This window comes from Peromyscus maniculatus, chromosome 15 (genome assembly GCF_049852395.1).
Source record: "Peromyscus maniculatus bairdii isolate BWxNUB_F1_BW_parent chromosome 15, HU_Pman_BW_mat_3.1, whole genome shotgun sequence".
In the NCBI taxonomy this organism is placed as follows: Eukaryota; Metazoa; Chordata; class Mammalia; order Rodentia; family Cricetidae; genus Peromyscus; species Peromyscus maniculatus.
This window is the reverse complement of record NC_134866.1, coordinates 14,430,586-14,446,646: the sequence shown is the minus strand read 5'-3', so window position 1 is coordinate 14,446,646 and position 16,061 is coordinate 14,430,586. Positions and strand designations below refer to the sequence as shown.

Here is a 16,061-nt window from a genome sequence, read left to right as displayed (position 1 = left end):
GCTTCACCTCGTGACTGGGTACTGGATATGCCCTGCCAACCCTTAATGCAGTAATAAAACCCTGTTTGATTTTAACTCGGCTTTTGGTAATAGGTAGGCTGGAGCGATCTTCTCAGTATCAGTTAATAATTTAAACAAAGCCGGTGGGTGGTGGGCGGCCGAGGACAGCTCAGGAGAGCGCCTGTCCTAGCATTCACCTCAGATGGCTCACAGCCTCCTGAAATTCCAGCTCCAGGGCATCCGGCAGTCTCTTCTGGGCACATGTACACAGGTGACATGAAAATACATAAAATAAATAGATGGTCAGGACCTTATGGACCCCAGCAGATAAAGAACCACTTAAAATGGGAAAACAGATCTAGAGGCAGCCCAGTTGACCTCAGATTGGCACGCCCCCATGGGTAGCTGCCTGTCCTTTATTCTGCCTGCCACGTATGTTACCTTGGGCAAGTGACTTCACCTAGCTGGTCCTCACATATTTCATTTATAAAACTGACATAGGAATAGCACCTTCCCAGAGGGCTGTTTGCCAGATGTAACATAGGTTCTTGGCAAGTCATACTGATCAGAGTTGTTGCCATGGTTTATGTGTCTCTCTGTGCATATAGATAACGTATGTTCACATACATATCAGACCAAGTCATGGTCTGAATGTGAAGCCAGGTGAGGTGTACACTTTAGGATGGCACCTGTGGAAGCTCAGTGCTGGATTGTTAGCTGGGCATGGTTCTGGCTGGCTAGCAGGCCTGTCGGGGAGTGTGTGGGTGACTGTGCGGCCTGGGCTCAGTGTATTATTAGCAGGGCACGCAGAATCAGAATGTAAAGCAATATTCCCCAGGGTATGCCCCCCGTGATGGCGTTTTGATTGTAGCTGTGGTCTGACAGTGAGCAGACGTCTCATCTCAGTGGCAGCCCGTGATCTGCAGTCCTCAGGCCTGCGTGTCGTGAGCACTTGCACGCGGGCAGCTTTGTGAGCCAGGGAAGGGCGGTACTCCGGCCACCCTTACAGGTCTAGGAAGGGCAGGTCTGCCAGTGTGGTGACACTTGTGAGGAGTTCGCCCTAGTGACAGGGCTGCAACCAGAGCCAAGAACAAGGAGAAACGGACACCCTGCAGAGTCTTCCTGTCTGCCTGGCGTCCAGGTCTTGGCCTTGTAGTAGTGGGCGCTTTGAGTCATCCGTGTCCGCCTCTGCCCCTGCTTTTGATACATCCACTTTACCATTTCTCAAGTCTTAGTCTCCTTGGCTCTGCGCATTCCAGGGTACAGGGGACAGAATCAACACACCAAACAAAAGAGCTCTTAGCGAAGTCAGGCCAGGAGATGAGCTAACCCCTGTCACAAGACTCAGAAATTACAGTTATTTCGACTCGGATAAGCCCAGGGGCATGCCGTCTAAAATGTTCTCTTCTGTACAAAGGGTTTTCTATGAAGCGATCTGTCGGGAGGCTTTGCTGTGTGCTGTGAAGCCAAGAGCACACTGACCACCTGCTCCTCTGCTTCTCACGTAATGTGATGCCCACTCCCTCCCCTCCCTCCCACCAAGATGAGTCTCATGCTTTAATTATGATTGAGTCCTTTTTGTCTAGTGATCAGATACTGTCCGAATCTCAGCAGAAAAGATCATGGTTGTCCCCTAATGCCGGGAACTTAAGCTAGTGTATGTTTAAGAGAAAAAAAAAATCTCTAGCTCTCTGGAGTCAGGGATAATGAGGCCAGGACAAAGAGATCATAGACTTTATATTAGACACACTGACAAAGCTTATTAATGAGAAACTGCATGAGAAAAGTTGGCATAGAAATCAGCTCCCATTGTTAAGAGTTCAAGTAGAACTGGACTTTGCTGAAGGAGCCTGGCTTCGTTATTGGTGTCCTGCCCATAAAGCCTGCTTCATTTGATGGTCTGTGGAGCCTGGGAGACATGCCTGCCTTCTCCATCTGGGAGAAATGGCAGAAGTTAAATATTTGCAAATGAAAGTTTCTCTCTAGCCTGGCTGTTTGATGCATGCCCTAGCATAATTTACAAGGTATTACATGTATGCAGACAGATTCTGGTGTTCTGATGTAAAAGATGTTTAAGATTTTGTAAGTCTAGGAAACCTTCCATGGAATTTTGGCCTGCTTAACAGAGTTGTCGTTTGGTTAGTAACTTGTTCTGACCTTTGTACGGAAATGCTATGTCCATCTTAATGGGCTTAGCTCAGCTCACGAAATAATTTTCCACAATGTCTTAGCTCTTCCATATAGTAAATAGGATATTTACAGCTTCAGTAGTGGACTCATTTGAAAACGTGGGTGGTGGTTGACTCTTTTCTTTTTCTGAAGTGGTCTTTGGGATCATGTAAGTGTCATCTGAATATTTACACCCTTCTCTTGAGTCGCTCTCCCTCATATGTTGGCTTGACTTTTAGTGAAGACTATTCATTTAAAATACGGGTTTATAGCTTGCCTCTTATTGCCCTCTACTTGTGATTTCGGCGTCCGCTTTGAAGACATGTATGTCTTTACATGCTTGATGTGTTCACAGTGTGCCACTAGTAGCCATGCTTCTGGCCGGGAGTACTGAAAATGGTGATTCTTTTCAGGAGGCCTGAGCAGAGGAGGAGTCCAGTGTTGCAGAGTCGTCAGCAGCTGGATAGGTGGGCTCTCGGGTGTTGGTCCTTCTTGTTTCCATTGGTTAGTGGCTGACCCGCCTGGGGATGGTCAAGGCAGCATTTACCCCTTTCTGTTCCCATTTGCACAAGTCTGCTCATCGTTTGCTTGGCTCCTCTTGTGCCTATTTTGTTCTGACTGCCTATTATTTATTGTGTATACAGAAGAGGGCGCCAGATCTCATTACAGATGGTTGTGAGCCACCATGTGGTTGCTGGGAATTGAACTCAGGACCTCTGGAAGAGCAATCAGTGCTCTCAACCTCTGAGCCATCTCTCCAGCCCTCCCCCCCAGCCCCTCTTTAAATAAGTCGTATTTTGATATAAAGCCTATTTCATAGAATTTACCAGTTAAAATGTGTCGTTCAGCAGGTTTTTAATTTCCAGAGTTATATAGTCGTCAGCGCAGGCAATTTTATAGCATTCTTGGGGCTTTTAAAAATTAGGTCTCTCTGTGTGGGTGTGCACACATGCATGCAGATGCCCAAGCAGGCCAGAAGACGTCCAAGCCCTTGAAGCGGGAGTTACAGGTGGTTGAGAGTCGCCCAACCGGGATGCTGATAACTGAACTCAGGGTCCTCTGCATGAGCAATGGGGGCTCCTAACCTCTGAGCCATCTCCCCAGCCCCATGTTACAACATTTTCACGATGTGGAAAGGAAAACTTCAGTTGTCTTCCGCAGTCTCTCGTCCTGCCCACCCCAGCCTGGCAGTCATGCCTGTTCTTTCTTTCTCTGGGTTCACGTGCTTGAGACACTTCAGATAAATGGAGTCATGTAACACGTGGCAGTCCGCATCCTCCCTCCTCCATGTTGCATGGTGTGTTCAGGGCTCGTCCAGGCTGTAGTGTGCGTGAGCCTGTCATTCTCCACAGCTGAGTGGCATGCCATTGTGTCCCCCTGAAGTTTTTTCTACCTTTTGGCTAATAATTGGGTACGGATATTTGTTTTGTGTGCATGTATATTCAGGGTATCTCTACTTAGAAATGGAATTGCCGGGGTCGTATGGCAACTCTGCTTGACCTTTGAAGAACTGCCAGAGAGGGCTGGGAGTGTGATGCGGGTTTTCCTCTTTCTTCCGTAGCGTTGTGGTGGTGGCCACGTCACTGCGTGCATTTTTTGTCACACTCTTTCCTCACCTCCGTCTGGACATGCTCTCCTGTGTGGGCACGGTCACGGAGGCACCGGTGCTGGTCATGTCTTCTTCGCCTCTGTGAAGAGGTGAAGGTAGAGCCGTGTGGGGCAGTGCTGAGGACTGGGGGCGGAACACCGCCCCCAGAGGTGATGCCAGGGACCGCAGCAGGCGAGCAGGGGCATCTATGGTCCATGATGTTTGCACCAGACGGGGAGGGGCCCCTCCCTGGGCCTGTGGACCAATGAAAGTACACTTCTTTTCTTCCACCCCGCCTTTTGACCCTTTTGTTACAAAACCCAGATATGAAGATATGTGGTTATAAAGGAGGGAAGCTCCGTGACGATGGAAGTCCTGTAAAGATGCTGTTGACAAGCACAGCCATGCTCATCCCTCCTGAGCTCTCTAAGGAAGGCTCTACTTAGATTTGCCCTGGGTTCTCTGAGCAGATACTCCGACTCTTAGTCTTTGGCCCGTATTCCCAGGACAGAATGCACAGGGCTTTTCCATCTTTGTTTCCGTAGACATTTACAGACATTGCCTGCCTCTGCCTCCCAGGTGCTAGGATTAAAGGTGTGCACCACCACGCCTTTAGGTTACAAACAACGGTTCCCTGCTGAGGTGCAGAGTCTCTTGTCTTTGTTTCTTTTCTTTTGAGGCAGGTGGATGTAGCCCTGGCTGTCCTGGAACACACTCTGTAGACCAGGCTGGCCTCAAACTCAGAGGTCTGCCTGCCTCTGCCTCTGTGTGCTGGGAGTGAAGGTGCGCACCCCTCCTCTGAATAGTCTCTTTTCTTTTAGTTTGCTCTTGCTACAAATACCAGGAAAGCTGTCTCAGCTCGTGGTATTAACTTTTCTTTCTTTTGTTTTTGTTTGCCGAGACAGGGTTTCTCTCTGTAGCCTTGGCTGCCCTGGAACTCTCAGTGTAGACCAGGCTGGCCTTGAACTCAGAAATCCACCCGCCTCTGCCTCCCCAGTGCTGGGATTAAGGTGTGCACAGTCATGCCCAGCTTAACTTTTCTTATGTTATTGAAAATGCTTCTGTTTTTAAGAGGACTTCACTTTAATGGTGTCCCCCCCCCCCCGCCCTAGTACCACCCCCCCACACACACACACACTGCCTTTTCCTCCTCCTTTCAGTGGGTCCAAGTAGTGTTTTTCTGATCTTTCTATAGATGCCCTGGACAGGGGGGTAGGGCCAGTTCATGGGGACACCGTGGGAAGAGAATTCTCTCAAGTTCCAAGTTCTTATGCTTTGTTTCTGGCCTTGCGAGCTTTTAGTTCTTGTGCCATAAGTTTGAGCCAAGTGAACCTGCGGCCGGCCCCTCTCTTGTACATATTTTAACAAACAAAACAGCCAAAAACGACTTGTGGGTTTTGCCTAGAATCTGGAATCAATCTGACTCTTTTTTTTTTCTTCTGGATTATTACATACCTTTCATGTTGTCTCTTCCTTGCCGCTTAGAAACATGTTCCTTTGACAAGGGCACGTAGGAAAAAGCATTAGTGCTTAAACTAGTATTCAAAAAAAAAAAAAGTGATCTTGACTGGTTTAAAACTTGGGGCTGGGGGCTGGAGAGATGGCTCAGCAGTTAAGAGCACTGGCTCCTCTTCCAGAGGACCTGGGTTCAGTCCTTAGCACCCACACGGCAACTCACAACTGTCTGTAACTCCAGCTCCAGGGGATCTGACACCTTCACGTAGACACACATGCAGGCAAAACACAGATGCTCATAAAATAAAAATCAGCTCAGATGTCCCCTTTCCACTTAATTAATGAGCAACCACATCGCTGTCTTCATTTTTTGACAGATTTATTTTATTTATGCGTCTCTCTGTGTATGGGTACCCATGGAGGCCAGAAGAGGGCATCAGGTCACCTGGAGCTGGAGTTACAGGTGGCTGTGAGCCACCCAGTGAGGACAGCGAGAACTATGCCTGGGTCTTCTGCAAGGGCACCATCCCTCCAGCCTCTACCTCTCCCCTTTTACTCAGTTTGAGACAATTTCAAGGCGAGCAGTGGCTGAGGAATGATCCACAGCTCAGCCTCTGGAGTCAGGTTTGGACATCAAATGCCAGTCCTCATCGTATGATCAGAAGGCCAGTGATGGGTGGCTGATGTTCTTCCCATTAGCAGGCAGTTACTAAGTAACCAGAGTGATACTGGATGAAGCAGTGAGGAGGAGCCAGGGGGGGTCCCATGCATTCCAGTCAAGGATGGTCCCAGCGCCACGGCCTGACTGCTCTGACCACCACACATGCATCTTGCCCCACTTCCGCCTTGGTTTTAGGCAGCCCTGGATTATCATCCTTTGCCCCATGACCTAAAAGCCTTGTTATCCCCGTCACTAGGTTACCAGACAGAGATAAGAAAGGTGAGAAATAACACCTGGGTGGTGAGTGTCACAAGAGGCTTTTGTCTGGGTGTTGGACCTGGATGGAGGGTGAATTGCTGGGCAGGCCTCGGCAGGAAAGGAAGATCTGAAGTCCTGTTTCAAAGGGACAGTTACTTTGCTTTAGCTGGAGATGGCCTGGCAGAAGCATCCAGAGCCTTAGGAAGGTGCTGGAGAGGAGCCACATTAAGGAATAGAGGCTTTAACTTGGAAGCCACCGGAGCGGACCGTGAAGGAATGTCAGCCTGGGAATGGTGGTGATCAGATTACATTACTGAGAACAGCCACTTGGTCAGCTCAGACCTTTTGCTTCCTGGGGTGCCCAGGACTCTGACGCCTCTATAACCACACTCCGTTCTTACACCAGAGTTCAGGCTTCTGATGACCCCTGTGTCACAGACGATAATGAGCCTGGGGATTAAAGTGACCACTGCCAGGCCACTCCCGTGGGGTTCTGTACAACCAAAGTCCCTCTGGCTCACACTTGAGCAGCCCCTGTTTCATAAGGAGGAATGATTGCAGTAGCTTCTGCATTGGGCGATACCAACCAAAGCTGCCTCTGGAAATACGCTTCGACTGTTGGTTAGAAACAGTGAGGCTAAGCTGTTGGGGAAGTGCTGCTAAAAACACAGCACAAAGTTTATGGACATGTATGTGTATATATTTTCATAGGTATATATATATATATGGGGGGGCGGCAGAGGGGTTCTGGTAGGATCAATTCTCCCGTCCCCAGGCTTGCAAAGTAGACATGGGGGGCTAGCTAAGGGGTTTAGGTCATCAGGTTTCTGGCTCAGGGGGTGCAGCAAATGAGTCCTCCCCGAGAAAGAGTAAGAAAGTCCACATGGGCACAGAGGAGCTCCGCTGTGCCTGTTGGGACCTGGATTTATGGGTGTGTGCCACCATAACCAGATTTAGTTTCTTTATAATTAAACTTTGTTTTGATGTAAGTTTCCATCCACACTCATTTGTAAGCAATTACAGAGAAAGCTCCCAGGAACCATTTGGCTCGTCTCCTCCCCAGAGGAGAACTGAGCTGACCCTGCGAACGGGGCACAGCAGGACATTGAGACCTGGAGGTGTACCAGGGCATTCCGCAGGGCCCAGGCACCCACCCCTCAGCCCCTTAGCTGCCCTTCACTGCCAACTCACTGCCCTCCTGCTGGCCCCTCCTTAAGCTCTTGAAGTCCCAGTCTGCTCTTTGTGCAGCGTAATTCGGTCATTTCAGGGGTGTCCGAGACGGAGCATCACACGGCACAGAATATTCCCGGGCTGCCTTTTTTCACCTTCGGCTATCATGAATAGAGCTGCTGTGAGCATTTATGTGTGAGTGTTTTGTGCAAACAGAAGTTTTCATTTATCTAGAATCAGCGCCCAAGTTGCTAGTGAGTGTGCCTGCTTTTAAAATGTAAACTTAGCCGGGTAGTGGTGGTGCACGCCTTTAATCCCAGCACTCGGGAGGCAGAAGCAGGCGGATCTCTGTGAGTTCGAGGCCAGCCTGGGCTACAGAGTGAGTTCAGGAAAGGCGCAAAGCTACACAGAGAAACCCTGTCTCGAAAAACCAAAAAATAAAAAATAAAATGTAAACTTAGTATTGTAGTATGTGGTTGCGGAGTACAGTTGCTCCATGGATTTGTTTAGTATAGTTCTGTAATAAGGAAAACGTTATCATACAGCAATTTTTGTCTTCACACACAGTTCTACAGTGTAAGAAGACTAGCCTGAAACGGGCCTGTAGAATCTCTCTAGAAATTATTAGCATTTTCTTTTACGAGTGTCAAGTAGTGTAGTTCGGTACTTCAGAGGAATGGGTGCCGGGGCATCGAAGGTGGTCCATAGGCACGGGAACACAGTCAGTGGGGGGGTTAACTGGTAACTCTGTGGCACAGGTGGAAAATTATGATTAATTGTATATTTCAAAGTAGTGAGGAGAAGGGATTTTGAATATTAGCAACACTAAGAAACAGTAAGAGTTTGGGGTTACCCTGATCTGGCTGGTGTGCATGATAAATGCATACTGATGTCTTATTTGTGCACCTAAAAAAGATATAGTCATTATCGTCCACTTAAAAAATTCAAAAGAAATCTGTACATAAGTCTCTTAATTTTTTTTTTAAAGGCACTCTCTAACCTTATATATAAATTCAGTTTGGGGTGCTGGCTTTCCCTAAAATATAAATATGCTGATATGGGGGGAGAGGGTCACGATTCATTCTAACTATTGCTGTACAGATTCACTCCTAAGTCTAAGAGGGGATGGATCAGCATATGGCCTTCTGATTGACGAACATACGAGTTGTCACGTGGCCCTGCATCTCCAGGTGTATGGCTCACAGATTAGCTTCCTGGGTATTAGTGATTTCTCAGGCACCTAATCCTGTCCACCTGTCTGCAGACCATCATCAGAAAGGCTTCAGACGTGAGGTTATCATCCATAGCTGAGCAGCGTCCTGTCCTTGTGTGTTGTATGTGTCCTCGTTGATAATTAGGGTGTTGTGTGAATGTGTTGTGTGTGTCTTCATTGATAATTAGTGTGGTGTGTGTGAATGTGTTATGTGTGTCCTCATTGATAATTAGGGTGTTGTGTGAATGTGTTGTGTGTGTCCTCATTGATAATTAGGGTGGTGTGTGAATGTGCTGTGTGTGTCCTCACTGATAACTAGGGTGGTGTGTGAATGTGTTGTGTGTGTGTCCTCATTGATAATTAGGGTAGTGTGTGAATGTGTTGTGTGTGTCCTCACTGATATTTAGGGTGATGTGTGAATGTGCTGTGTGTGTGTGTGTTCATGGGTATTTAGGGTGGTGTGTGAATGTGTTGTGTGTATGTCTTCCTGGATATTGAGGGTGGTGTGTGAATTGTGGCTAGAAGAGGAGGGCAGAGGGGCGACTGTTTATGTCAGTCACGTTTAGAAGGGATTAAGGAAATTGCTTTCCTGTGGAGATTCTAGAATGGTTGGTTTCATTGGATGTTAATTTGTAGTAAAAATTGTCTTCTTTCTCATTTCTACAGAAACAGTCTCTGTCACTCTTTATATTAGAGTCTCTTCCCTCCGTGCTCTCAGTCACTGCAAGTCCTAAGCCAACCACCGAGGCACGGCATAAGGACCCTTCAGAGCCCCATTCTCTGTTGCTGATGCCTGGCTCAGCCTCACTCACCTTGAGGGCTGCCCTATGCCAGCCCTCTCACGGGTGTCCGCTGGCCACTTGTCCACCATCAGCTTCACGTGCTTCCTTCCCATACTGGGAAATGCCCCGGTACAGCTGCTCATGGGTTTAGGTTGCCTGCTTCACTTTTCCTTTCTCTCCGTGGATTGCCAGTTCTGGTGGTGGTGGTGGTGGGGGTGTCACTGTTTAAGTCACCAGCATCTTCTCAGGGTAGACCTCACCCAGGGAAATCAGGGCAGGAACCTAGAGGCAGGGACTGATGCTAAGACAGTTGGGGACTACTGCCCACTTTTTGCTTCTCCTTGCTTGCTCAGCCTGCTCTGTTATGCACCCCTGGGATGGTACACCCAGGGATGGTACCACCCACAGTGGGACGGGTCCTCTCACATCAGTCATTAATTAAGGATATGCCCCCACAGACTTGCCTACAGTCCAGTTTTATAGAGGCATTTTCTCAACTCAGATTCCCTCCTCCCAGATATGACTAGGTTTGTGTCATGTTGACAAAAACCCACCAACATGATGATGATGATGACGATGATGATAATGGTGATGATGATGGTAATGATGATGATGGTGGTGGTGATGATGATGAGATCCTTGTTGCTTGTAATGAAAGGAATCTGTTAATATCACTCTCTACTATAAAAACTTCCACATACGCCTGGAGAGCCATGTTCATGTGATATCCACACTATTCTAAGATTAAAAACAACTTGATTAAAGGTACAAGCCTTTAATCCAGGCAGTGGTGGCACACACCTTTAATCCCAGCATTCAGGAGGCTGAGGCAGGTGGAGCTCTGTTTGAGGCCAGTCTGGTCTACATAGTGAGTTCCAGGTCAGCCGGAACTTCATAGAATAACCGTATCTCAAAACCTTTTGCATTGGCTCTGGCTTTTTGTCATCACCTTTTTGGGGTGTCTGCATAGACATCTGGTCATGGAGATGTTGGGACACTTCTCCATCCAGGTGGCTCTGCCTTGGTACTCAGGCTGGGTCATAGCTTGTGTGTTCATATCAATCCTGGCCTCTACCCTGTTCCTCTTCTCCCCCAAGCTATAATAAGCACACATGTTTCCAGACATTGTCAAATGACCCTTGAGAGGAAAACTGAGATCTGCTGCTTTAAAAGAAATTCCAGGCTATTATGAGATGAAGTTACCATGATCCATTCATCCTATGTTGATCATGGTAGGATTTTTTTAAATTCACTTCAATTGGAAAAGGTAGGCTTTGTGGCTGATGTCTCCTAATGACATCAGTAAAAGGAGTCTATTAAAATTATTCTGTACTATAAAAATGGCCACAAAAGCTTGGGAAGAAGTGTTCTATGATATCTGTACTGCTTTAAGCTTAAAAATAAAGGGCCCAATTAACTTTTATCTAGTCAATATGTGCCATGTCTTCTCTACTGCATACTGGTTTTTTAATCATATTGATTGGTTTCTTGTATCCCACTCTCTTGGCAGCCTGGTCGTCTCATGACCATTGGTTCGTATTTCTTCTTCTGGGCTATTTTATTCCAAGGCTCCATTTCCTCTTAGTTGATTTTCTATCTATTCATCTTCCCCATTTTTTTTTATTTCTCTGTTTTTTTTAAATCCTTACAGTTATTTATTTATTGTTTGCGTGCGTGCGTGCGTGCGTGCGTGTGTGTAGAGGTCATAGGACAACTTGGAGAGTTGCCTTTTCCCTTCTACCATTACATCCTCGTGGCTGTCTGTCTGAGCACTGCCTGAGTCCCCAGGATCACACTCAGGTCAGCTGATTGCTGACCCCGTTTTGTGTTTATTAGTCACACCACCTTCTCCCAAAGTTTACTTTATCGATGTAACTCAGTTTTTTTTCTGACTTCTTTTAGAAAAACATCTTATTATTAATATTGTGACACCCCCATCCCCCGTTCTTCCAGAAACAGCTCTGGAAGAAAAGATCTTATAAAAAGAACTATATCATTTAAACTTACAATTTTGTTTTTTGTTGTTGTTTAGGAAGAATCTCAAAAACCAATACCTGATTAATTGCTGTATATAAAAATGGCTTTTGATAGTTCAAGAAATACCGAGGGCCTGGGAGATGGCTCAGTCAGTAAAATACCTATTGCATAAACATGAAGACCCGAGTTCAGATCCCCAGCACCCACTGAAACGTTGTACATGGTGCGTGCGTCTGTAATTCCATCCCTGGGGTCAGACGGACAGATGAGATGGATCCCAAGGCTTGACTGCTGGCTAGTCTAAACAATCAGTGAAGTCCAGGTTTCATGAGAAAGAACATAAAAGAAAAATGAGCAAGAGTGGAAGACACACTGAAGCCATCTTCTTATGTCCCCACATGCATGTGTACCCACACAGACGTGCACACAATTTAAAGAAATTCTTGAATGACATAGTGGGTCAGTCATTGATTTGAAATCCTCCCAAATTAAATCAGCTCTTTATTCATCCAGTAATACATTCAGACAACGCAGTGCAAGGAGTAGGCTCTGTTCCTCACCCCCATGGGGCTTCTTGTATGATGTTTACCTATCAGCAAGGCTGTCCCAAAGCATCTGACCTAAAGCAACTCTTTTTTTGTATCTCTTGGCCCCTTTCTGTTCCCTTGTGCCTTTATAGACATCAGTGGTACTCTATATCTACTTGTATTAGTTTTCTCAAGAAGCAACTTAAGGGAAGAGGGTTTGTGTTGGGCTCCCTGTACTGGGGTAGGTCCATCATGGAAGGGGCAACATGATGGCAGAATCATGATGTCACATGACATGCACAGTCAGGAAACAGAGAGACGTGAATGCTGGTGCTCAGCTCCCTTTCTCCTTATGCAGTCTAGAACCCGAGCCCAGGCAACGTGTGCCACCCCTTACGGTGTGTCTTCCCACTGTGCTTTACCGCTGTGGAAACTCTCACAGTGATCTGTTCCCCATTCTGGACCCCATAGAGTTGATAGTCAAGATCAACTGTCAGTCTTGTGCATTTGTTGACTTTGCCTGAGTTGGGATGTAAAATCTGTCCCCACTGCCTGTTACACACCAGGGAAAAAAATTTCTTGAATGGATTTTCTGAATTTCTAAGTTTATCGGACAGCTCTGTGGCTGGATCCTGGTCTAGGAACTTTGCCAGTGATAATCCGTCCCTGGATAGGCAGTGATCCTCATCTTTCCCTCCAAGGAACGCTCTGGACCACTGCACTTCTTTCCTTTGAAATGCTCGTGGCTTTGAGCATCTGCCACACTCTATCTCAACAAATGAATCTTTTACTTATTCACAGCTCCTTTTAATTCTGTAACAGTTATCTTCCTCTGATTCTCTTATCCTGAGGTCATGAGAAAGAATCATTCTATATCCTCTGGATTTTCACACTCCTGGAATGGGTATTCGTCTGTATTCTGTCTGCCATAGGCTGCTGGAAACACGAAGAAGTCAGTGGTAGGGGGCTTTATGAATAGTTTGAGGCCATTTTGTTTTTTAGGTTTTTGCTTTGTTTTTTGTTTTTCCCTATCTGTGAAATAGACTGTGCCTAGCTCTCATCTCTCATATGGGCTCACACAGTGCCTTGCTTTTCCCAATGAAATAAAAAGAGACAAGGAAGTATTGACATTTGACATGAAGATGTAGTCATTAATAAATATGTATATAGGTATGTGTGACTATTAAAAATGTATGTTATTTCTAGAAAGCAAAATCAATATAACACATAAAATTTTAATATTTAAATGATGTCTGCCTTCAGATTCTGGGATGCTTAGCGAATGCAGAGTGATGAGCTTTAGGAAAGAGGTGTCTGCACTGGACAGGATCTGATGCTGGTTGGGCGTGAGAGCCTGGGGTAGGAACTGGTTGTGCTGGCTTGGAGACTGTCTTCTTTCCTGAAAGAGCTTTGGAGGTGACTTGTATTGAACTCGGAGGACTTTTGAGGCTGCAGAGTCTGGAGCAGTTTCTCAGCTGCTTTTGACTGATACTTGAAGTTCTGAAGGCAAGACACAACACAAGACCCTCCTGTCCGCTCCTCAGCTGAGCAAGAGTTGGCCAGGCTAGGCAAGTTGTACCTTGCACCCTCATCAGCCCTCTCTGTAGAGTGCCCTGTCTGCCTGGGGTGTTTCCGGAACACCTACCTGGATTGACATCCCGGAGGGAAGCAAGCTAGTGAAGGGCAGGGTGCTTTTCTAGGTTGCTCCAAGACTACATCCATTGCTGGCACATGTTTCTTGGATTTTCTTCCTTGGTGGTTATGACTCGGGCATGTGTTTCTTGTCTCTGGAATGGCCTTGTGAAAACAGCCTTCAGGGTTCTTTTCCTGGATGTGGCTCACCCCATTTTTACTCCCTTAGCATCCCCAGGTCTCTGTCCAGCTCATGGTGCTCCCGTAGCAGGGTGCCCCCCCCCCCCCCCGCCACCTGAGGTAGGGAAACCGGGCTCCCTCCTTGGGTGAATGTCTGCCAGACAGCATCTGGGGAGAGTGGTTCTTCCTCAGGAGGGAAGGGTGTGTCCCTGTACTGGCCTGGGGAAGTTTCTCAGGGCTGGTTTGGACCAACTTTCTCAGTACATCTGGCATAAGTACCACTATTGAAGTTTATTTTTTTCTCTAGAAAAATAAAGCATGCCATTTGTACCAAAACCATTGGGTTGGCGTTTTTGTAGTTTCCAGTGTAAGAATGTACCGTTTGTTGCAATGTAGACAGCTGGTTGATATTAAATTTAAAATCCCAAATCAAAAACTTCTTCAAACACGGCAGAAATGGCTTCATGTGCATGCGTATGTACATATGTGTGTGTGAAGGCTGTACGTTTCTCATGTTATTTATATTCTTTTTAAAATAACCTTTTGGCAGCTTTGTTTTATTTAAAGGAAGCTTGCATGGTTTAAAATCTATTGACTAGTAGGGGTTGAGAAAGTAGCTGAGTGGTAGAGCCCTTGCTAGATCTTGGGTTTGATTCCCTATACTGCAAAACCAGACCCAAACTATGAACGCATAAATGAGGATATGGACGCCATAGTAGAATCACTTTCATCTGTGCATTTATGTGTAAAAAAGCAGGTTGAACTCGGTCAACAAACAGACCACCATAAGTTGCTGTGGTTAATTCTGTGATCGCTTACAGTAGCTTCAGAAATATGTGCTGACCCCAATAATGAGCCACATAGTATCGGTGTCATTTGACGTACACGCTACCCTACATATGTATCACTCATTACTCTTGTTTGGAAGTATAAGGTATATCATCTGATAAAGAGCACATACATGTTACATGTCTTGATGGAGAGGGAATACTGGTTACATTTTCTAAATATTGATGTAATGATTTATGGCAGTCTTGTAGCGGATGGAGGGAATATTTACTTGATTGATACTTAATCAGTATAACTTAATATAACACTTAAAGAACTTGGCTATGAAGCTTTGAGGCTACCAGATGATCCCGAATAAAGCTGTAGGGAGACCAAGCTCCTGTCTTAAAAAACACCTAGTCTGTTTATTTATTTATATTAAATTGTTTTGCCGGGCTGTGGTGACACCCATCACTTAGAAGGCAGAGAGGCAGGTGGATCCCTGTGAGCTCGAGGCCAGCCTGGTCTACAGAGTGAGTTTCAGGACAGCCAGTGCTATGCAGAGAAACCTTGTCTTGAAAAAAAAAAATGTTTTTTAGATTAATGTTTTTATTTTATGTGAGTATTTTGCCTGCCTGTATGTATGTATACCACCTTGTGCCTGGTAGCCTTGGAGTTCTGAAGAGGCCATCAGATCGCCTGGGACTAGAGTTACGGATGGTTGGAAGTGTCTGCGGGTTCTGAAAACCAAACCTGGGTCCTCCACAAGAGCAAGAAGTGCTCTTAACCACTGAACCATTTCACCAGCCCATGCTTAGTTCCCTGATTTATACCCATTAAAGAACGGTGTAGAGGAATGAAATATGAATTTAAGGTTACTGTGAGTCCCCAAGGATGATTGACACTTTATAATGTCTTCTAAAGTTTACTAGCAGCTGTCAAAATAATTTCTTCCTTTAGAAAATATATAGATGCCATAAAGAAGATGAAAAAAATGCATTTCTAACATGTCGACTGTTTGTACTGAGGTTGTTTTACCAATCTGGGCACCTCTGAAGAAGTCATCTACTGAAGACTAAACAGTGAAATTCATTCTTACCCTCAGGTGTTCACCTACAAGCAGAGCACAATCACCCACCAAAAGGTGACCGCCATGCACCCCATGAATGAGGAGGGCGTGGATGACATGGCCTCCCTGACCGAACTCCACGGAGGCTCCATCATGTACAACTTATTCCAGCGATACAAGAGGAAACAGATATACGTAAGTTCCGCCTGCAGTTCCTCAGGGGAAGAGGTGTGTGTAGCTCAGTGTGCTGGCCCAACCTTCACGAGCTCGGTTATCCATCCCCAGCACGCTACCCCCCATACACAGAGGCCCCTCAGGTTGGAGTGTTCTGGTTTTTTTTTCCCACTTCCAAAGAATATGTCCTGCCGTTCGAGTGCCTCTCATTGATTTCTGAAAAATCTATGTTTTGTAAAGTTTTGCCAAGTTAGAAACTTGAGAGAAAAAAGCAGGTTCTCCTCACCTTCCTGTTGAGGGGTCCTCTGCGGTTTGAAGTGACTCATCCTCTTGCTTCTTGTGCAGACACACCTTGTGTCTTGGTGCTAAGTGTTCTTTGGTGGCAAAGAAATCATATAGGATCCTTTGCCTTCCTCAACCAAGGACATGCCAGTACCC

The 16,061-nt window shown here is 46.2% G+C and overlaps 1 protein-coding gene across 1 annotated transcript in view; it reads left to right on the top strand.

The window, feature by feature from the left end:
* Positions 1-16,061, top strand: part of Myo10 (myosin X) — a 174,390-nt gene that overhangs the window by 40,027 nt on the left and 118,302 nt on the right. Inside the window, exon 3 of the mRNA XM_042261382.1 lies at positions 15,486-15,644. Coding sequence (XP_042117316.1) covers positions 15,486-15,644 — 159 coding nt within the window. The remainder of the gene's footprint in view (positions 1-15,485; positions 15,645-16,061) is intronic.